The 22,313-nt window shown below is 41.0% G+C and overlaps 3 protein-coding genes across 4 annotated transcripts in view; 1 reads left to right on the top strand and 2 right to left on the bottom strand.

Moving 5' to 3' along the window:
- Positions 1–4,328, bottom strand: part of phactr3a (phosphatase and actin regulator 3a) — a 34,093-nt gene extending 29,765 nt beyond the window's left edge. Inside the window, exon 1 of the mRNA XM_040151661.1 lies at positions 4,226–4,328. Within this exon, the coding sequence (XP_040007595.1) occupies positions 4,226–4,328 (103 nt within the window). The remainder of the gene's footprint in view (positions 1–4,225) is intronic.
- A 1,076-nt stretch (positions 4,329–5,404) lies between these two features.
- pigt (phosphatidylinositol glycan anchor biosynthesis, class T) lies at positions 5,405–12,573 on the top strand. Its single transcript, XM_040153350.1, has 11 exons — positions 5,405–5,854; positions 6,425–6,602; positions 7,754–7,881; positions 8,063–8,163; positions 8,398–8,572; positions 8,719–8,816; positions 9,074–9,230; positions 9,906–10,106; positions 10,523–10,688; positions 10,896–10,979; positions 11,094–12,573. Exons 1-11 carry the CDS (start codon positions 5,470–5,472, stop codon positions 11,341–11,343), a joined length of 1,923 nt encoding a protein of 640 aa, XP_040009284.1. The 5' UTR covers positions 5,405–5,469; the 3' UTR covers positions 11,344–12,573.
- A 735-nt stretch (positions 12,574–13,308) lies between these two features.
- wfdc2 (WAP four-disulfide core domain 2) lies at positions 13,309–15,136 on the bottom strand. 2 transcript variants are annotated; one of them, XM_040153352.1, is made up of 4 exons: positions 14,980–15,136; positions 14,653–14,796; positions 14,315–14,452; positions 13,309–14,168 (listed from the first exon to the last, which is right to left on the bottom strand). In XM_040153352.1, the coding sequence occupies exons 1-4, from the start codon at positions 15,080–15,082 to the stop codon at positions 14,035–14,037; spliced, it is 519 nt and encodes a 172-aa protein (XP_040009286.1). In that variant the 5' UTR covers positions 15,083–15,136; the 3' UTR covers positions 13,309–14,034. The 2 variants fall into 2 exon arrangements, with proteins under 2 accessions (XP_040009286.1, XP_040009285.1); XM_040153351.1 differs by lacking the exon at positions 14,653–14,796 and having other exon boundaries at positions 14,980–15,118.
- Between the last annotated feature and the right edge of the window lie 7,177 nt (positions 15,137–22,313).

Genomic DNA, 22,313 nt, shown 5'->3' with positions numbered 1-22,313 from the left:
CAATCTGTAAAGATCTGTTAACTATGCTTACTATGTTGCATGGTCTTTCCAAGGCAACATAGGAAGAATGTTATCCAAACAGAAACAAATATTAGTGTAACTTGACTTTACTGTATTTGAGAGATCCCTTTAAATAGTCCCCTTAAACTTTTTTGGTATAGTTTATTTGAATGTGTTGAGGGGAATTTATTGTGTAGTAATACTGATGACCTGGCCAAACATAGACAGTGTGATGTCATCCTGAGATCTTTACGGACTTGAACGGTAAGAGAGGAATTATTTTCTGGTGTCCGATTCTCACTTGTTCTCACTTTTCTAGACTTAAACATCTCACTTTTCAGTCATCGTGGAGCTCACTGCTGTTTTATCCACTTTACACAGCAGCATGATCCTAAGCTGAATGCAACAGGTTCGCACCGTGTCTCTGAACTCTAGAGGATGTTGAAAATCAATCAGAAAAACTGATAGCTAGCTAAATAGATAGATACATAGATAGATAGATAGCCGACATCTGCTTTTTCAGTCTGACTCTACTAGTGTGCTTTGTGCCCTAACCAGCCTGAAATCCAACAGAGCTCAAGGATAAACACTGTGATCCATCTAACCAAAACACAACAGCAGTGAAAAGCCACACCAAATACTGCACTACTTACAGCTTTTCTTTATCTCTCTCTTCCACACTGTTGAGGGTACTTGAACGCCTCGTTACAGGTGGACAAAAAACATTCTGCTAGTTCCCTGCCTGTCAGCACCAGGCTGGCATTAAGACTCTCCTTGTAAGGTTTTTTTTTTTCTTCATTTGTTCAGGTGCTGCACTACCCTCTCCCTCAACCTAAGTCTTCATATCAGACCTCTAACACCTCCATGTTGTGGCTTCTTCAACTTTAACTTTCCTTTCCTACTGAACAAAGGGACTTGCTTCACTAACTCAGATGCTCTGAGTATTAAAAGACAGGGGCTTGATGTAAGAAAAGAACGTCCAGTTTCATTAGTATAAATGTATGTACGCTTAAATGCGTACATACATTACACAACTTATACCTGCAATCCTCAGAGATTCTTCTGATGTCAGACCTGAGAGGATTATCCAGGTATCATTAAGACCGGCACAGGAGGATGAGACCAAAAAACACACTGATCGGTGGGTGCTGGTGGTTAGACACCGTTGAGTATGAGTGAACAAATTAGGTCTGACTGTTCACGGGTTCAAGGCGCCATGTGAACAAAGATCCACCATGCTGAAGTTGTCTTGAGCAAGATGACTGATTCCGTTGAGCTCTAGGGACATTGTTCTTTCATTAACCATGCTCTCTGACTTCCCAAGAGGGAGGGCAAGTGAAAAATGATGTGCTCCATGAAATATTACAGGAATTGTTATCTCCAGGAGAAGTAGTTGGTCATTTGCACCAACAGTAATGCTGAAACGATTAGTCGATTAATCCAATAGGTGATAAACAAAATTCTATTTACAACAATTTCGATCATTTGTTTTTTCAATTTGTTATTTAGCAATTCAGAATGCCAAAGATTTGATAGCTCCCACTTCTCATGGAGGAGAATCTGCTGCTTTTCTCTTTTTTAAGTCATTGCAAATCAAATATTTTCGGGTTTTGGACTGTTGGTCAGACAAAACAAGCAGTCTGAAGGCATCCACTACAGCTCTGGGAAATTGTACTGTGAATTTTTTATTATTTTGTGCCATTTTATAGACTAACATATTAATAATTCAATCAAAAAAAGTTAAACAGGTTACTTAATGATGGAAATTATATCAGTTGCAGCCGCATCTGCATTAATCTTTGTACTTACACTGAATTAGTACTGATATTCCCATTCTACTTGTCCTGATAGGTGTTTGATGTAAATCTTTCCAAACATCCAACCTAAATCTTCATTTCAAGTTCTTCTCTAGCAGTGTACATCTTTCTATAGGGCAGAAGAAATACTTTACGCCATGAAGCCATAGGGACAACCCTGTCTGGACATGCTCCCTGTTCGCAAAGCTCCAAGGTGTCCTCTCCGCACCATTACCTTGGTCGACAATCTGCAATAACTTGTTGGAAGTTTGAGTGAAAGTGACATTTTATTAGGAGAATGTAAATGATACTCTTCTAAACAAACTGTCAAGTTTTTATAATGCTGCTCCTTTTACTGGACTTATGTTCCTAAACAACTTTAATATATGCCTGTAAATCAGCAGCTCGAGGAGGATGTCTCCATTCAGTTAACACAAGACAGACTCTCAGGATAAAAAGTCATAGGAACAATAAGAAAAAACATTATCTGAGTCAAACATGAGCACTTTGAAGTGTTATTCCTTGCACTTAATAAAAAGTAGCATTGGATCATTGGACGGTTGGACTGAGACCTATACTGACTTGTCGTTCTCTGACAATCCTTGGGCTCCTTCTGAATTATTACTGCACCTTCATTCAAGAAAAAAAAACATTGCTCTGATTCTCTGAGATGGTCAGCTTTAACTGCTGTCTCTGTTGTGTCGCCTCCACAGTGTTGAGTAAGTGGATGAATAAAGCGTCAGCCTCTGCAGCTGCAAGGGCCACTCTTTTGGGGGAAAAAGACGGTCTTTGCCAAAGTAATCCTTTGGCGAACGCTGGTGTCCCAGACGCTAGCGGACTGATGATCCACACGGGGGGGGGGGGGGCTGGGGGCTGGGTTATGTTGTGTACTTTGGGTCCCCAGACACTGACATTGCCCTTGCAGTAACTGTATCCTTTCATTTGCATAGTATATTCACATCCTAGACAGTAGCGCAGTTGTGCATACTCCAGTGTTAAGGGTGATACTCAGTGTCGCCTGATAGCTTTAGCTCTCATCACTAGCATGGCTGATCTGCCAAGCGTCTGTGTTGTTTATTCAGGTGTGTCAAAGACCCAGTGTGACATTATCACTTCCAGCCATGTGTGAATTAAATCGTCCATAGGAGGGTTGAATTCAGCAAGGGTCCATTAAAAATGTGCTATGGGCGGTTGATGAGTGCAGAAAGGTGTGATTTCAGAAGTTTTGAAAAAAGGCGGGCTTCATTAGGGAACAGTTGAAAGGTGAATGACGCTTTTTTTTTCTGAATCACTCGGTCAAGCAGTCTTCATGTGCGTAAAACTCACCATGTGTGGGAGTAAGCAATGACTCTTTCCAAGCCCACACAATTTGACCATAAATAGCTTCACTTACGTAAAAATCAAACCATGTATCCTCACTGAAGGTACATTATATTGGTAATTCCTGAGTGAAAGGAATTCACAGCAAACACAACAAGGACCACATGAAGTCTATTTGCAGGAGTTCACTGGAGAAGTGCAGAACATGACTGCTCCCTGGTGTTCTCCTCTTATTAATGAAAGATCAATTCATTATTCCATATGCAGAGGGATGACAAACAGACCACAGAGATAAAGAAGAGCTCCATGTTAAAAAGCACTCATGCAAGTTCCATGATACGGTGGATCGATTTCTTGGAGTGCATGGCTGTGCTGATTGGGGGAGTGATTTCCACCTATAGCCTATATCACATGGACGGCCGGTCATTGATCACAACAGTGATCAGCTCATTGTGTGTGTGTGTGTGTGTGTGTGTGTGTGTGTGTGTGCGTGCGTGTGGATGGGGGGTGTCAGCACGCAGAGACAGAGCTGTAGGCATATACAATAAGATGTCCATGTGCCCTTTGTAAAATGCAACACACCAAAACCGAAAGCCGAAACCCATGTGTCCCCTGAATAACGAGGCTGTAATGGAGGCTAAGATAAGACAACAAATCCGTTTAAACTGGATCACACTGGAGTGCAGATTTTGTGGTGCTGAAAGGGGAAGTTGGCATCATACAGAAGGCAATAGATACTGTAAATGTTGCGCGCGTTAATATCATATAAACGGCCTGCACGCTGATTCCCAAATACTTATTGCAGCCATAACAACTCAATGGGCTACAGGCGTCTTTATAAGGCGCAAATCCGGAGGGGCATGTAGCCATTCATAGACGCTGATATGGCACATTAATTTTCAATTTGCAGCTCTACGATTCAGTGTCGGAGTCTGTATTTTACGACCAAGCTCGGAAACATACGCGCTAATTATCCCTTGGTGTTGTGATGTCCCACTGGGCAAGGATGCCTTATGGAAACCGCTGCACCGCCAAATAACCGGCAACATAAAAAAAAACACTTGTCTATATAGCAAATAAATGTCCAGACAACGACGCGTCCGTCTTACCTGTGCCATGAGCCAGATCGATGCCCGGCTCGGTGAGTATGTTCGGGTCACTTTGAGATCTGCCTCGTTGCAGACAGCCGTCTAGCCCATCCGATGTGGCCATGGGGAGATAGCACAGGAATCCCGAATAAAATATTGAGAACCCGACCAGAGGCAGGCAAGGTCAGGAGGAAAGCAGCGAGTGAGTGCAGATTTAATTTACTCTGACAACAGCCGCTTTGAGCATCTACCAGGGAGCCATGGCTGAGCAGAAATTCCGTGTGTGTATGCGTGTGTGTGTGTGTGTGTGTGTGAGAGAGAGAGAGAGAGACAGAGAGAGAGAGTGAGCGAGAGAGAGAGTGAGTGTGTCTGGGCTGTGTGCACGATGATGTGTGGATGTGGGAGGGGTGATATGCCCCCTATAATGCCCGTCCCTGTCCAGCAACACGACCAAATATTCAACACACCAACTAGCATGCTGCACACACTGATACATGTATTGGTGCTGATATTTAATATTTATGTATTTTAAGGTTTTTGGTTCGAGCGACGCGCCTATTTCCCAAAATGTCTACTACACCCCCCCGCATCGTTTATTTAGGGTCTATAAGCTTTATTGAGGGTTTAAGCAGCCAAGGTAACGCCATAAAATGCTAGATTAAGTCGAGCCAGCAGTAATGAATTCATCGAGACAGTGTGCACCAATTGGCTGCATTGGTCCACTGATGATGTGCATTAGCTGTTCTTATACATATATACAAACATATATTAAAGATGAAGACTGTATGGATCATGTAAGGGATTATGCTTCATAATTTCCGTATTTCTTCAAATTTCCAACCAGATCTGTGTAGCGCACATTATATTTAAGATTAACCCACTTTTATGTTAATGGTTTTTGATTATGATGCAGACTTATTTCGCGCAAAACGCGGCAGGTATATTATTAACAACACAATGTATATGAAAAACGCAAATCCAAAAACCATGCATTGCATGAAAAGCTTATATGCTACCGATTCCACATTAAAAATGACTTCTAACATGTATTAAAATGCCGTTATTTTTACTACAATTGCATACGATAAAGCAGATATTTCTTCCATAACATCGTTTACTCGTAAAATATGACAATAATGAGAATATTTTGCTTAAAACAAAGAAGGTTCATGTTAGTGCCACAGGACTCCATATGGAGGGAGCCCATTGGCTGGTTAAGCGTGTTACGTACTGACGCGGAAGCGCTCCACCACCGCGAGAGAAAAATGGCAGCTCACAGGTGCAGCTACTCGGCTGTGCTGTTTGTTTTTTGTGTTTTGTCAGTGTTTATCGTCACAGAGAGTCAAAAAACGACACTGACGGTTGATCATCCTCAAACAGACACCGAAACAGCGGAGCGACCGGCCCAGCGGTCGGCGGCGGGGGAGAGGCGGTGGGAAGCGACCGAGGTTGAAGAGGCGGCTTCGGATGAAGCTGCAGCCGACAAACAGGACATTTCAGCCCCTGAAACCATGGCCCCCTCCTCCGTGCCACGGCCTAGAGACGATTTTCAGGAGGAATTGGTCATCAGACCGCTGCACTCGGGAGATATTTATGCCAGCTTCCAGTTCCGCACCCTGTGGGAAACTGATTTCATGACAGGCACCAAAGGTAAGCTAAGTGCTAGCAGTGAGATTAACACATGCTGCTAAATTTGAGTCTGAACAATAATTTATGACGGTTTTTATAAACTGTAATTAATGGATTTATTAATGGCTAATACATCATTTACTAATGCTTTTATAGATCATGTATAATCCATTAATAAGAACAAGTTTTTGGTTGCCAGATTCTGGAAATTCCTCCTTCAGCAATACACTTTATTTGTTTTTGGCTCTTCAATTCATTAAGGATTGTTATGTTATTACACTGGGGAATATAATTCTGTTCTGGCATAAATTAGTCACACATTTGTTAATTTTATTAAACTGATATTGATATTCTAGTAAAGTAAAAGAGATGAGACAGAAGTACTATTCATTCATTCAGCCTTTTTTACTACTACGGTATTTTCAAACCAGTCTAACTGGTAAACTGTGAAAGAGTATAAAATAGGACTGATGCACAGCCCATAAATTCCAAAAACACCCATTATTTTGTGTTTAATTTATATACACATCATAGGACAATTATTTTGCAACCATAACCCTAAACTGTGTAATGTTATATCATATTTCTCAGTCTCCCACTACCGGTTGTTCCCCAAGTCTCTGGGCCAGGTCATCTCCAAGTTCTCAGTGCGAGAGCTGCACATCTCCTTCACGCAGGGCTACTGGCGGACCATGCAGTGGGGGCAGCCCTTTCTGCCATCCCCTCCTGGTGCCGAACTCTGGGTATGGTTCCAGGACTCTGTGACAGAGTGAGTACAGCCCTCCGGTTAATGCAGAGCATCAGAGTCGCGGAAATGTTGGGGAAAAGTTTATCTTGCAACAAACACTATTTTTCTTACTCCTTTGGATAACTGACCCACATTTATAGTGTGACATCACCATGGTTAAGTTCTTAGACCTATTCTGAAGCAAAGAGTTTTCATCTATAGCTGGTACCTTGGGTTTCGTCCAGTCCCACAGAAAGATCAAAGCCTTTCTAGACTCAGCAACTTTGAAGGAAGAAATCTAGTGTTTGACAGGAGGCTCAATAAAAACAAAGAAAGCCATATGGGATCTTTCTGCGATAACAGAGATGCTACAGTATTCATGAACTAGTTGCCTCACTTCTAATGTTCATATGCCCCTGTTTCCATCTCAACCAAAAGCAAGCTCTGTTGGGTTGTTAAACCCAAATCATGAGAACTGGGAAGCGTAGGAAATAACTATTTCAATCGGTGTGTAACTGGGCAAGCCAAAAAGTAAACAACAATGAGAATCCAAGGTTGAATTCCTTGAACAAGGCAGAAAAACACAACACAAAGTAATGTCTCTGGCTGATAAGTCACACTCTTTTATCACTTGCACTTAAGCAGAGAGTCATTTTTATTATGCAAATAATTATTGGCTTGAGGAAAAAAGTCACACTGTGGTGAATGATAATCATTATTATTTTTGGCACAGGGAAATATTAGTTTAAATGGTTTGAAATGGTAAAAGATGTTAAATATATTAAAATATTATATAAAGCAAATTAAAATTCCAAACATAAACTGCAGGAACCCAAGGGGAAGATGTAGATTTATATTTATGAGGAATATTAACAGGAATAAAAGTAAAATAAAACGACAATTTGAATTTGTATTTAAAGTATTTTGTAGGCGACAAATGGCTGTTTGAAAACATTCAAGAACCTCTATGTTTTAATTAAAAGCAGATGAAAGCTTTCGAAGCTTTATTTCTATTTTCAGTATAAATCTTACACAATATTCATATACAATTCTGATAAATTCCAGAATAAAAATCTCAGATATATATTTTTAACACAGATTCTTAATATTTCACTGCAGTCTTAAAGTTCCTAACTGTGTAGTGTGTGCTTTGTCTTTTCAACATCTTCGTACCATTTTTCTGCCCTTTTTAGTGTGGATGGCACGTGGAAGGAGCTAACGAATGTTTTGTCGGGGATTTTCTGCGCTTCACTCAACTTCATTGACTCCACCAACACTGTTCAGCCCAGCGCCTCCTTCAAACCGCTGGGTATAGGCAATGGTACAGTGCGGCCTCTTCAATCTCCCCTTGCATTTTTAAACTCTCTAGTGATGAGCCTGTGGAAAAGCTAATGGTGTGATCAGCTGCCTTAATGTCTTGCAGCATGCCAGTGCTACAGTTACTCTCAAGGATGCATTGCATTTCATACAAACTGATTTTTTTTTTTTTGTTGAACTTGAAGTGACGGACCACCGCTTCCTTCGCTATGCCACCCTCCCACGAGAAATTGTTTGCACAGAGAATCTGACACCCTGGAAGAAACTCTTGCCATGTGGATCCAAGGTGTGTGTGTGTGTGTGTGTGTGTGTGTGTGTGTGGGGGGTGTCTTAATATATGTTTTTCTTAAAAACACAGCAGAACTCAAACGTCATGTGAGCTCCTTTGTATGATGCACGTAGTGACATCCATGATCTCATATCACAAACACCTCATATGAGGCAGAAGCTCAAATGCCAGTCACTGCAGTTAACTGAGTTTCTTCTTCTCTTTCTTTATATGGCCACGTTGCACTTGAAGGCTGGTCTGGCTGTCCTGTTGAAGTCAGAGAAACTCTTCCACAGCAGTTTCCATTCCCAGGCAGTGCACATCAGACCTGTGTGTGAGGACTGGCAGTGCAAAACCACATCCTGGGAACTGCGACAGACACTGAGTGTGGTCTTTGACCTGCACACCTCTGGACAGGGCAAACGAGGTGAGCAAAAAGCACGTTCTTCCTGCATTTGTCCCACATTTAAGTGTAGAGTTTCGAAGCTAAGCTGTGTTCGGTGCAGTAGTAGGAGAAAAAAGCTTGATGACATCTTCTTGGCCTTAGTTAATTCAAGCTGCTTGTTCCTTCAGAGTGGTCTCTGTTCAAGATGTTCTCTCGGACCCTGACAGAAGCTTGTCCGCTGGCCTCCTCCAGTAAAATACACATTGACATCACAGACAACCCTCAGGTTTGATTTCCCCATAATATGCTGTCATCCACTCTAAACGATTAGTTATTTTCTTTAAAGCAAGCTTTACCGAAAACAAAAGACGGTTAGTTTTTCCCAAACTGTCAAAGCAGTACCAAGGTGGAGATATTTAAGATGATTTAAAGCTGATGTAGCAGATTATAATTTGAATCTTAACTATAAATAATAATATTTTAACAGTATGAATGGAGATCTGCAACTGTTTTGATTGAGACAAATACGATTTCATTTTGCAGGGGGAGCAGTTTGAGCTGAGCCCAGCCACGCCCCTGCTGAGCCAGGCAGTGGTGCTGGGGGACAGACGGACCTTCTCCATCTACGATCTGACCCAACAAATCACCTTTGGCACCATGCGCTCCCTCAACCTGCTGATCCGCTGGAAATCCAGTGAGGGTGAGTAAAAGCGGCAGCGCATGACACAGCTCTGTGTAACATGCTGGAAATAGTCGTAATTATGTCCAGTGCAACAAGAAAGACTATAAATGAGTTAACAAAAACGTCTCAACTGCATCTTTTTTTTTTATATCTCTTATGGTTTTAACTTGTAACTACTGTTATTTTTTTCTCAGCGTTGTCTGTGTTTGGCTTGTAATCATAAATTTAAGTTCCTCTTGACATAATTCTATGCTTTTGCATTTTTTTTTAACCTGTTAATATGCAGTCTTTTTCAGCCTGCTCTGTGACCTTTTTCACATCATTTTTCTTTTCAACCAAAAAAATCTAATGAGAAAACACAATTTGTGTCCCAGACCGTTGTGTTTTGAGCCATGGCGACATTGTTCCTATTTGTTCCTATCAGAGATACAGATTACATAATATCTCTGTTCATTTGTAATACATTAGGCTCAAACTTGTTTCTTTACAGCTGATTTTAACAAAGTCAAGAGGAAAAACAGACTGGAGTCCTATTATGCAAGTGAAGCACATTCTTGCATGATATTTTCCAACCACTCTACTAAATTTAAACATTAGCAGCGTTTTATGTCATATTTCTTGTCTCTGCTGCGATGTTTCCTGCATTTTCGACCATCGACCAAAGCACCCTGTCACATAATCCCCCCAATGCAGGTGACATGCTGCGCCCCCTGCTCCACGCTGAGCGCTACGTGGCCGGTTACGGGCTGCAGACTGGAGAGATTCACACGCTGATGTACAACAACCACCCGTACAGGTCTTTCCCTGTGCTCCTGCTTGATTCAGTACCCTGGTATCTTCGTCTCTACATCCACACCCTCACTGTGACCAGCAAGGGAAAGGAGAACAAGCCCAGTGAGTCACTTTAGAAAGGTTAATAGGAATCAAATAAGCATCATACAAAGTACATTAATGAAATGACACAATGTAAAATCTCTGTGTAAATGTAGTGAAAAAGTAAGTTAATTATATTGTTTGCACTCTAGTTATAAGTAACTCTCTTGCAATTATTTTAACTGGTGGCAAACGTAGCTTTCAAGACAGAAAGAAGAGGCTGATTCCCTGTCGCTGCATGAGTTGCACATACTGTTATACAGTATGTACAGTGCAGTTTCCTTACAAGAATCATTGTTTGAGGTAATTCCATGCAAGTGCTTCTTTTCACCACAAGGAGGAGAACACGAGTTACCTTTTGTATTACGAGAGCTGCAGGGTTTGTGTTGGTCTTTTTTTTTTTTTTCGGGTTACTCATGCTTCTCTTCCACTGCCAGGCTACATCCACTACCAGCCGTCTAAGGACCGTGTGAGGCCCCACCTGCTGGAGATGCTAGTCCAGCTTCCTCCCAACTCCGTCACTGAGGTCACAGTGCAGTTTGAGAGGGCTCTGCTCAAATGGACTGAATACACCCCTGATCCCAACCATGGCTTCTATGTTGGGTATGCATGAAGGGCTGTTAATTTCCAGATGTTTCTGAAATAAGATGCACATGTGCTGCTCATGTCACTTTAAAACTTGGGAAGTTGTTGGTGATGTAAGAGCAGATGGTTTTGTTTGGGCTTATTTTGCATTCATCGTTAGGAATTTCCTTTTTTTTTTTTTTTCTCACTTTCAAAATGACTAAAATCTGTTTCTTCAACATTTAGGTCTTCAGTAATCAGTGCTCTTGTACCAAGTATTGTCGCCATGGATACGAACAGCACTCAGGAACGCCCGCTTTTCAGCAGTTTGTAAGTATAGAGTTGTGTCTGTGTCTGTGTACTTATCCATGCGTTGTTTGAGTTCCTGTTGTGAAGCTTGTTTGTCTAGAAAGTCAAATGATCAAATTTCCCACCTCCCTCCAGTTTTCCCTGTAAAGAGGAGTCCAGCTACTTTGTGCGCGTCTACACAGAACCTCTGCTGGTCAACCTGCCAACTCCAGACTTCAGCATGCCTTATAATGTCATCTGCCTGACCTGCACTGTGGTGGCCGTGGGCTATGGCTCCCTCTACAACCTACTGACCCGGAGCTTCCAGATAGAAGAGCCCAGCCTAGGATTGGCCAAACGGATAGCCAACATCATCCGCAAGATGAGGGGCGTGCCGCCACTCTGAGGCTGCACACCAGTGCCTGACTGGCTCTGCTTTTAGAAAGGAAGCCCTCCTTTTGGTGAAACTACTGGTAAACATGTAATATTCAGGGAAAAACTGAATCTAGCACTGGTATAAATGCTGACTGTAAGAAACAGTCAAGTTGAAGGGATTGTTTCAAGTGGCGGGGGATCAATAACCTTTTTGAACATTAACATATTCAGGATCATTTCCTGCTGGCTAAGGACAAAAAAATGTGGACGTCTGTCTACTTTGAGCTTTGTTATTGTTTGACAAGAAGAAGGAACCAAAGCTGTGGAGTATGCAGCAGTGGTAACTGCATCAATGGTTTTTTTTTAATTGTTTTTGTGCCGAGGATGTTTGAAACCATAACTCCACTCCATCATAATATAGCCACACTGTCACTGAGGCATTTTGTTACTGTGAGGGGAAACTGTAGTAAAATTATTACATTACTACAAATGCACTACAAAACCTCTGAGTACAGCTAAAAAAAGGATGATCACCGTCGCATTCCTGACCTGTTAATTCCCATTTCCCTGCGAGGAAAGATAAAATAAAAAAGACCCCTTAAGTCAGAGTGACTCAGTAAGAATGTCACATTTGATCAAATCTCAGGTGTGTCATACAGACATGAAAGGACTCTGAAATACTGGGTTTCCCATGCCCAAGCATACTAAAATCAGCATTAAGGTGGAACTGTGGAACATCCAGAAGTGTTTCCTCTTCATTTAAAGTTCCTGGTGTGTTTGTATTACCTAACACGTGTTCTGTAGTAGTTTCATTGAGAAAAGAACACGTGCCTGCAAAAATACTGAAAGCGACCATTTTTTTTTCTAAGTTGGACATGTCCCTTAGCAAACACATTACTGGTCTGGAACTACTTGTTCCATAAAATAGGAACAACCCTCTTACTTTGCACTCATTATAGGATGCATGCTTGAATATTAAATACGATTGTCTGCAGGTCTTGAAAATGACTTGCCTTTAGTTTGTAACTCCTTCACTCATCGGTTAAATGTAGTTTAAATGTGTCTCATAGCGAGCATTAATTATGCTTGTCTGCCTAAAAGTCCAGTCTGTTTCACTCACAGTGAAAAAGTGCACAGAAAGTGAATGTTTGAAGCGTAACTGTGTTTGTATGTGGCAAAGCTTAAATGTTCTTTATTGCCTTTTCAATAAACTCACAAACATCTGTTTGACATTTTATTCAAATTACTGGCTGTGTAAGACTGTACACTGTTCTAAACTGCACTAGAGCCGGAGCTGTATTACTTCCCACTGAGTGCCCACATTTTTGTGTAAACAAACTCGGCCCCACTTCTGGCAGACCCAGAGAGAACAAACACAGTCGTCTCTGTATTTGGCCGGTCAGCGTTTATCACCCCTGCACGTTTGGCAACAGCATGGAACAAAAACAAAGGAAAAAGCAGCATTCCATATAAGTGATGTTCATATCTGGTCAGCTGCAAACTATGTTTTCTCTCCAAGCAAGTGGGTATAATACACAGCCAGGGAACATAGCCCTGCTGGCTCAGCCTTCCCAGTCTGTTTTTCAAGGACGAATAGACTCAGCAGTTAGTGGATTGTCAAAATTCTCAGTGACAAAGCCTCCACTTTATTTAGCACATATGTTTGGGATTTCCTACATAAGTACACTCTGTAGTCACACTTTTGTAAATCATGATGGGAAATTTGGCTGTTTATACAACCGCCACCCCCCCAATTTTAGCTGCATTTTGAGATACGTGAGATTGGGGTACAACGATGTTGGAATGTCCGTGCACCAGAAGTTCTTGGCCACCTCTTTATGTAGGCTTGTTTTCTGCCAGTAAGCACTTTCCATTCTTGGCATATTTCATCATTTGTTTTTGCAGCCAAGCTCTCGCCTAAAAGGCCCATAAAGGAGACCTGTGAAACTCGAGACCTGTAACCAGCAAGGTGATAAATGCATAACACATTTCTAGGTACTGGAAATATGTTTTTTTTATTGTAATACAAAGAAATAGAAAATGCTCCATACCTTCAAACTGCATGAGGAACAGATATAAAAGTCCTGTATAGGACATTTTTCATCCATTTAGAACATTTAGAATATACAGTGCTACTACTCATACAGAAATACTCCTACTTGACCAAAATATTATAGACATTAAAGTAAGATTACTTAAGCTGTAAACTAATCACGTTAAAATAGGATCATAATGCAGGTCTTTTGAAGACTATGAGTGGTTCCCTGACAACTAATCCCTTTACAGTTGAGGGGTGTTCTCCAAAGTGACCTCTTCTTCTTTATAACAAAGTTTCATCAGATTGGCTTATGAGGACAACAAGATTCAAAGAAAACGTTAGTGGACAATCCTTCTGACTGTGTCAGAACAACAGACCAACAGATTACTCTATAGATCTTGCTTTGCCAAGTGTAGAGTATATTACTTAATCAAGAAAGTATTCACAAAATCTTGCTGATTTTTGTATGTACTTAAAGTACCGGTACGGAAAATAACCTTATAACGATACTAAGGGAAGCACTTCACTTTATCAACCCAAAGAATCAGACTTTGTGCAGACCAGTGCTCAAATATTGTACCAAAGAGTGCTACTATGAAAAGTTAGATACAGTGAACATAATACATTTTCTGTGTTGAAACCGAACAGGTGCACCCGTGCAGCCGAGTCCAACCAGCTGTCCCATCAGCAGGGCTCACTGCAGGCGTGGCCGCAGGTTGTCCTGCAGCACTTCTGCTCTCCCGGACACTGACCGTCATGATAGCAGTACTCAGCACACATGGGGGTTCCCTGGGGCAGAGCGCAGCGCCCCGGCTTCACTGACATGCCAAAGAACAAAAAAAACACTCAGTTACAGTATTCGAGTATTCATGAGCAAATGTCAAAAACACATTAATGTGATCACACACTACAACACTAAATGAGGAGCATCTTCTGGGCTTTTGCAACTTGGTTCATCTCTAACCTGTGTACGGCGCAATGCACTCATGTCCGCATCCATTGTGGCAGCATTTCTCATTAGTGGGGCAGTCACTGTCATTAGAGCAAAATTCAGCACACAGCCCTGCGCCCCAGCGCCTGCGTGGACACACTCCTGGCTTTGCTGAAGGGAAAGAGAAATCGGTATATACAATGAGGGCTAAAACAGAAGGTCTGGAAAATACGGCTTGTGATTAGAAGGGACTTTCTGTTGCCCTATGAACAGTCCATGCTTGATTTCCGCGTCAGTTCAGTCAGTGAGAAGATTTAACTAAAGATTTAACAGCTGCCCACTTGAGAAAAGGTAAACATTGTGGCTCGTACTGAAAGCTGGAGGGACACAGACAGCTCCACAGTCAAAGACACAGCATTTGTGGTCTGCAGGACAGTCTTCATCACACACACACCCCTTATGTGATGGGACAACATTAAGGCGACGTGGGCAGTGGCCTGGTTTTGGAAGAATCACTGAGAGAAAGAGGCAGTGAAGCAGAAAAGGAAAAAGGATCAGCTCTCAGAACTGGTGGGTCTGGTGTCCAAACAACTCGGTTTTGTAATGAAACAGGCAAACATGAACTTTTCAGAAGGAAACAGTACATAGGCAGATCACACATTAAACACATATTACCGTCTGAGTCAAAACAAACTTACCTGTTAAATTGCGATCAGCTTCTGCAGCAAAAACTGTGTTAAAGTGCACATATGCACCAAGGGCTAAAATCAATGCACAAACTGCAGACCAGTGTCTCTCCATGTTAACTTCTTGCACACAAGAATGTGCTCCTGTTTGGACAAATATCCCAGTACACAACCTGCAGGCTGAGCAGCCCAGTCAGAAGATGCTGGGTCCTTGTGCCTGTTGAGTTCCCTCCCCATCGCTGCATTTCAGGGGTCCTGAGATCCTTGATGAGATGTGGCAGCAGCCACACTTTTCCCAGCAGCTGCTAATAATTGAATTTATGTGGGACTTAAGGGTAGAGGGTGTATTATTTTCTGTATTTACATTGTGTTTATCGTTAGCCCAAATACTATTTGTGTATTTTGTTTTTATGTGTAATGAAACTAAAAAGTGGAAATATAATAAAAATAATTTTGCCATAGAAAAAGCTCAGGTTGACTTAAATGCTGCAAACTTACTGTACAGTGTGTCTATTGCTCCACTTTTTTGAGGCTTGTGGACACAATTCAGGGACTACTAAGACGTAGCGGTGTTTGTGTTTGTGAACACATTGTGCCCAATAAAGTTGATGACCAATTTATGAATAAATGATCAATAATAGCTGTATTGATCATTTTCTGTACTTCACTTTAGTGCTGCTATTAATTATCTTTGAAGATTAGAACTTTCCTTTGTTACACTGGGCTTGGTTGCATCCACTGCATTATAACAGCATTCAGTTGTTCCCTTAATGCCAAACATCTCGTCAATTTACACCTTGATTTAGGGCTTTTAGTTAACTCCATGTGGCAAACTAATCACACATTTCTCCCCTGGGAATATTGTGTATCTGACAAAGGTGAAACATTGTAAGTTTTCCTTTCAAACCGTCCTCCACGGCATGGCGTGTTCTCAGTCTCACCCTGTATTGCCATCTATTGGTGTTATCGGGACTTACATGTAAGCTGTTACATGAGAGGGGGTCTAGTCGTGTGCTCACTGACGGTTAAATTGCTATTAATGCTTTGTGGTTAGCTGCAGCTAATTAACCAGCTGACTGTGTCAATAGCCACTTAACAAAGGCTAATGTTATGTAGTTACATAAAAATCTCAAAGGGTCATATAAGAAGCAAAATATTAAGGATTTGATGTATACAATGGTAGATTTTTTTCAAGTCACGCCTTTATAAAGTGACTGCATGTGAGTTTTGTAAGTTGTAAGTAATGAGTTTGTAAAGACTAAGCCGAGGCTGATAATATCCACAGATAATCAAAGGAAAGTTTAGTTTCCGAAAATACATGGTTGTATTTTTCATTTATTTACTACACTTACATATCTTTACGGTCTTTTTCAAATAATAAGGCTTCTGTATCCTCTGTATCCAAGCCAGCCTCTGATGCACCAGCATCTGTAATAGATAGGTCTTTTCATGGATTTCCTTCATTAGTCTTTCTTCAAATGTGGGGTTTATATGCTTAATGGCTATCTCTACTGTACAGGACTGTAATAGCTAAAACGCCCTGTAATCCTCTCTCAAAAAAGTGCCATCTCTTCGAATTGACTCCACTACAACATAGTGAGCTGGTGTCCACACTCAAATGTGTTTTCATTTCCAGTCTGTGTTTGTTGCTGCTCAGTCTTTTCTTCTTCTCTTTGTTGTAGATGAAATCCGATGTCAGTTCTTGTGAGCATGAGCAGCAAACAACCCTGCATCCATAAGCCATGCTAGTAGCGTTAAGGGAAAATGATTGAGATAGTCTGCACAATTACATTGAGCTTCTGCATGAGACAGCATGATGCTTTGCATTTATTAGATTTCCGTCTGGCCAAGCTCCTCTCTTGAGAGACTGGACTGTCTGTCTGATTCAGTCCCCTGATACAGATAAGGTCGCGCCAACGCATGCAATCAACTGTGCTGTGTAGTAGTGTACCAGCCAAAAACATAATATGTCAGCATTACATTTGTGGGTAAGCATACAGGATAAAGCAACAGATTCATGAAAGGGTCGCCTGGTTTTCATAATTACTGTTTCTTCAGGAAAAAGTAGTTCGAATGAAAACTGTTCGCAGTGAGCTCTGTGGATTATTCTGAGTAACAGGGACACTAATGCTCAGAAAGACTTGCTGTAGATTTTTCTTTCTAAATGTAATCTTTGAATGGTGTGAACACCACAAACCTTTAACCACCACTGTTTTGCAGAGGAGGCAAAACCTCCTAAGTAAACGTAGTAATACCACAAATTTACAGATGGAATATATGCTGCAGAATCCCCCTGTAAATGATTATTTTATAAGATTATTATTACTGATGCATCAACATGGAAGCAGCACTGTAATGTTGTAGCTGGTCGAAAGGAAGCTAATTTAAACTACTTTATAAACTTAAAGTAGTTTAATCTGTACCAATGCATCTTACTGTAGAAGGTGATCATATGTTTTGCATGTAAAATCCTAATATACGAAGCAACTAATAACTATAGCTGTTAAATAAATGGAGGGGAGTGCAAAGTACAATATTTGTCTCTGAAATGTACTACAACTTGAAAAGAGCAGAAAATGGAAATACTTAAGTAAAGTATACCTTCCTCAAAATTTACTTAAGTACAGTACTTGAGGAAATGTACTTGGCAGATATCTCAGGGATGGATATCTCGAAACCTCGCCACATAAACAAAACCGTGGTTTCTGCATGGCTAGATACCTTTAGAGGAAAGTACAATAATGTTTTTTGTTTTGTTTCTGTAGTTGAGGGTGAAGCATTCCTCTGAATTGATAGGCTATATTGAGAGACGCAGGATTCTGGAGAGAAACCCACTGAGGCCTTGTGATGAAGCCTGAGAGAGGCCTACACATTAATTATGTGGTTTGTTTTGGACTCAAACTATAAGAAGTTGTTTTCATGTGAGACGTCAGTGTGGTCATTGTTTCAAGACCGCTGTAACCATGCACTTCAACCATAATGTCTTTATACTTTAGGTTGTTATGAAAACAACTTAATCCTCTGCTTCAGGTGCAGTGCCATTCCCAACCTCTGGGTGGGTGTCTCCCCTTGAAGATCGCAGCGGCCTGGGCTTGTTTTTTTACTCTTTCACCAATCTGTACATCGTTGCTCAAGTCAAAGAAGTTTTATAATGTAAAATGTAAGTTTTTTAATATTTTTTGGTCGAAATGATCAAATCTGACGATATCATATACATTTCTGGTCAAATCTCTTTTGTGAAATACGTCTTTCCAGTGTGTCCCAGATGTTGCAAAGTAGTGTAACTATGTAAATGTATTCTGTCTGGCTTTGATTTGATTGACAGGTCTCCCCCAAACCCTCAAACAAGGAGAATCCACAGGGTTATTATACAGGGTGCAGTGAGCAGTGAGGAGTAATTTTACCCCAAGGAGTAGAAAGGCCATGCAATTTACATGTCCAACCACATTGCTTATAGCAAGCTCGGTAGCCAGTGGGATCTCAGCTGTGGGCTTTTTAAGATCTAAGATCTGTTGTTTTTTCTCAGTTACTTTCACAGACTATCTGACATATCTGACACTCGCAGGGGTTTTTGTTGCATATGTTCGGATCCACATGTATGCTCAGAACATATGTGCACATAAAACAAGGTTATGGTATTTTCATAATTTTGTATTTTTATGTTTCATTCTCACCACACCAAACCTTAAAAACACCTTGTTTCTGCTACCCCACCCCCCCGTTTCATTTCCACAATGTTTTCTTTTTTCCTCTTGTCCTTGGGAATTCAATCATGGAATAATGTTGCTGGAAACCTTTCCTCTATGTATTCATGTAACAAGGCTTGGCTAGTGGGGGTTATTGTATGTCCTTGAAATGATGTAGATGCTATCAGTTTCACTAGTGGCTGTAAATGTTGAACATGAGAATGAGGTGGAAAAAAGATGGTTCAGTATGACTGGAAGTGAACATTGGAGCAGGTCTGGTTAGGGCTGGAGTTGTGGGAAATGTTAGGAGTTTAAAATTAGGTAATCTGCCGATTTTTATGGCCTCCTTGTGCCGTTTCCATTGTCACCAAGGACGGGCTTGTAATTGGAGGTGAACAATTGCAAATTGATATGCTCGCATAATGGAACCAAGGAAAGGAAAAATATGGCTGACTTAAAGTAAAATGGAGACATTTCAGCAAGTATTAACAGTCAGCATAACCGACTCTAAAATAAAAAAAAAAGCAAAACGTTGGTTTCCTTTTTCAAAAATGGATATAGGAAAGAAATAATACTTTGTGTAGGATCCATGTGCTGCTATAGCAGTAATCTTTCAGGCCAAAGTCACATGGCAAACGTGATAAATGGGCATAATTCCCCTCCTTGTGCTCATATTGTTTCCAGACTGACCCAAAACAAGTCTGAACACCACCCCCTGACCCCAGTGCCCCTCCCCCCTGGACTCCAATAGTCAGTCATGTATTACATTGTGCATTAACCTGCCATTGACCTCTGTATGCTAAACCCAATTGCCATATTATCTCTACCATAATGTTCTACTCTTAGTTATCTTGCTAGGCCTGAATGAGATTTTGTGTCCCACTTTACCCTCAGGCATTAAAAAAAATGTCTAAAATGACTGCCAGGTACAGTGGAGGGTTGTGGGGGTGGGGGGTTGACTAATCTAAATCACCAAAAATGGGATCTGAGGTAGAAGCTGCATCAGAAGGCAAAGGCTGCTGGAAAGGAAAAGAAAGGAAAGTTTCCTGTTTGGGTGTAAGACTGAGTCATTATTATTATTTTTACATCAGAAATAGTGTATTTTTTAAAAATGACACGTTTAATGTCTCTAAATATCACTTACCGGTTCAGGCAATTATTACTTTTGTTATTCCAACCAATATGCTTGACCAATGCTCCCACAAATGTGTCTACTTATCCTGCTAATACTGAGAATAATGATAATCCTGTGATAATGTTTTGAAGTCAAAATAATGCTGATGCCTCTAATGATGAAGCATGCTCAGAAATCCCTCCCCATCATCCCATTGTCTCCTGCGGCGGAGGAGCTGGCCCCAGGGCCCCCTGGGAAATCTGTAATGTATTCAGCAAGGCCTTGGGAGTAAAATGAAAACAAATGTGGTGTAATAAAGGAGAGAAGATGAAGCGATTCTGTGATGATGCTCTCCACCAGCCTTATAAATCAAAATAAAAGTAGAGCAGGTCATATGTGCCCCCACCTTCACTGGATATACGCACACACACACACACACACACACACACACACACACACACACACACACACACACACAAACGCATGCATGCATACAAATATAAAGAAGAGGAAGACTGTGGAAACTATAGGAGGCAAACCTGTATACCATCTATTTGTAGTTAACATAACATTTTTGTTTCTTCAAATGAACACTGCTTCATGTTACAGTGTGTCATGTACATGTTTGTATATTTCCATGCATCCATCAGTCATTTCTCTGCATGTAATTGCAAAAACAATGTGTTTATTCTCTATGCAAGTGCAAAATTTAGCCCAATTATAAAACGTAACCCTGGACTAACCTGACGCTACAAATTATCTAAATGTTATTGCAGCTCCAAAAACAGACATTTTCCCTGCCTTTTCACTTTGTAACCCCTTAAACTGAAGTAATTTCTACTTGTGACCCTTTGTCATGGTTGCATATGTCTATTGGTTATGACCAGGTAAAACACAAAATAATTTTTTTTGTATGAGTGTGTGTTGCCCTCTTTTATCTGAATATTTTTTAGAGGCCTGGAGAGGTAATGTTATCTAGCACTTGACAAGAAAAGCGAAGATTAAAAGGAACATCTGAAGAAATGAATATAATTTTTTGCAGTGTAAAGGTTTTATCTGCTTTTCTATCCTTTTAATCGCTGCATGACCCCTCAGATTTATCTTGCGACCTGCTGAGCGTTCCTCGACCCCGAGTTTGGCAACCACTATTACTGTAATTAAACAAGATTGAAGCTGATGCCAGTGGTAGTACTGCCGTGTACCTGTAGGGGCTACTGTGGTGTCAATGTACTTACTGTCTGAAGCCAGTGGTCCCAAACAGAGAAGCTGGAGGCTCAATGATACTACACTAGTGGCAGCACTCATTATACAAAAAATCCTCCCAAAATTAAAATGGAAACAAACCTTGCACACAGCTGGTTATCTTGGCCCAGATTTTAAGCAGGCAACCGAAGACTCATTCAATGAATCTGTGCTGATTTGAAAATTGTCAGCCTTGCATATTTTTGGTTCTGTGTGCTAGGTTTTAGGGTCAATAACAAGAGAGACCAGTCTTTTTCTTTAGGGTACTTATGCATTAGCATCTAGCTGCGAAATACACCAGAAGCCCCTTTGGTCCCTCTCAAACCTGCAAACTTTGAAGATGGATTTGAGACTTTCTTTGACAAGGTGGCTGTTTATTACACAGATAAAGAATAGTAAACAGAGAGTATGATAAATAATTGATGCTTAATAAGTTGAGGGAGAGCATGCCAGGGCTCCTTTTTTTTATTTTCGGGCCAAGAATAGAGAAAGCCTCCTGAGTTGTTTATTTCTTCCCTCCTTTCTTTCTTTTCATGTCCTTCTCATTTTACGAGCCATGAGTCAACACAGCACACGTAAATGATATTTTGACACAGAGATCCATGAATAATGCATTTGAATTTACTTTTATGCCAGAGTTAGAACCCTCTCAGCACCCTTTCTCCCCCTCCTTCTTCTCTTCTTTGCACCCCCCCCCGTCCCTACCCCCCGTCCTCTTTACTCCACCCTCCTCCTCTTTTCCTCTTCCTATCTTCACTATTCATCCTCATCAGAGCTCAACCTCATTTCTCCTTTCTGTGCTCCTTCCTCTTTTTCTCCTCTCCTTCCTGCTCTCTCCTCCTATAACTCCATTACACAGCAGAGAGAAAACGGTCCGGGATCAGACACCAGCTTTCAGAACTGAAGTTCTACTGTATCTGTGTTTCTCATTCAGGTCTTGCTCAGGTGGCTGCTCACTGGTATATTTTTATAATCATGAGATCAAGAATTGGGACAGATACAGACAGGCTATTTTTTGCAAAAGTTACTGAGTACGCAGATTGATGTACTACTGATAAATGAGCTGAAATAAGGTAAATAAAGCAAAAGTTAAAAAAAGGGAGAAATGGGAAGGAAGACTTGATTTTAAGTAATCAACCATTTCAAATGCAGGTAAGCCTTCCACATATGTTGCTTACACTTCCTAATGAAGGCCTGTAAAATCAGCCAACAGAACAGCGTGCATTGATTCAGTGTCTAAATTAATCATCTATTATTTGATCTGTGAGGATAGAGTCATCAGCTGCCAGCATACTGCATGATCT

Source organism: Xiphias gladius, chromosome 18, assembly GCF_016859285.1.
Source record: "Xiphias gladius isolate SHS-SW01 ecotype Sanya breed wild chromosome 18, ASM1685928v1, whole genome shotgun sequence".
NCBI lineage: Eukaryota > Metazoa > Chordata > Actinopteri > Istiophoriformes > Xiphiidae > Xiphias > Xiphias gladius.
The sequence above is the reverse complement of the archived record's forward strand: the minus strand, read 5'-3'. Positions and strand labels throughout refer to the sequence as shown.

Excerpts from the sequence above, each read along its gene's own strand:
- wfdc2 (XM_040153352.1), bottom strand. The coding sequence starts at position 15,082 with ATGGAGAGACACTGGTCTGCAGTTTGTGCATTGATTTTAGCCCTTGGT. Across the intron at positions 14,453-14,652 it reads CTGTGTCCCTCCAGCTTTCA|CAAAGCCAGGAGTGTGTCCA; the intron begins GTACGAGCCACA and ends CTTTCCCTTCAG. Across the intron at positions 14,169-14,314 it reads GTGCATTGCGCCGTACACAG|TGAAGCCGGGGCGCTGCGCT; the intron begins GTTAGAGATGAA and ends TTGGCATGTCAG.
- pigt (XM_040153350.1), top strand. The coding sequence starts at position 5,470 with ATGGCAGCTCACAGGTGCAGCTACTCGGCTGTGCTGTTTGTTTTTTGT. Across the intron at positions 7,882-8,062 it reads ACCGCTGGGTATAGGCAATG|TGACGGACCACCGCTTCCTT; the intron begins GTACAGTGCGGC and ends TTGAACTTGAAG. Across the intron at positions 8,573-8,718 it reads CTCTGGACAGGGCAAACGAG|AGTGGTCTCTGTTCAAGATG; the intron begins GTGAGCAAAAAG and ends TTGTTCCTTCAG.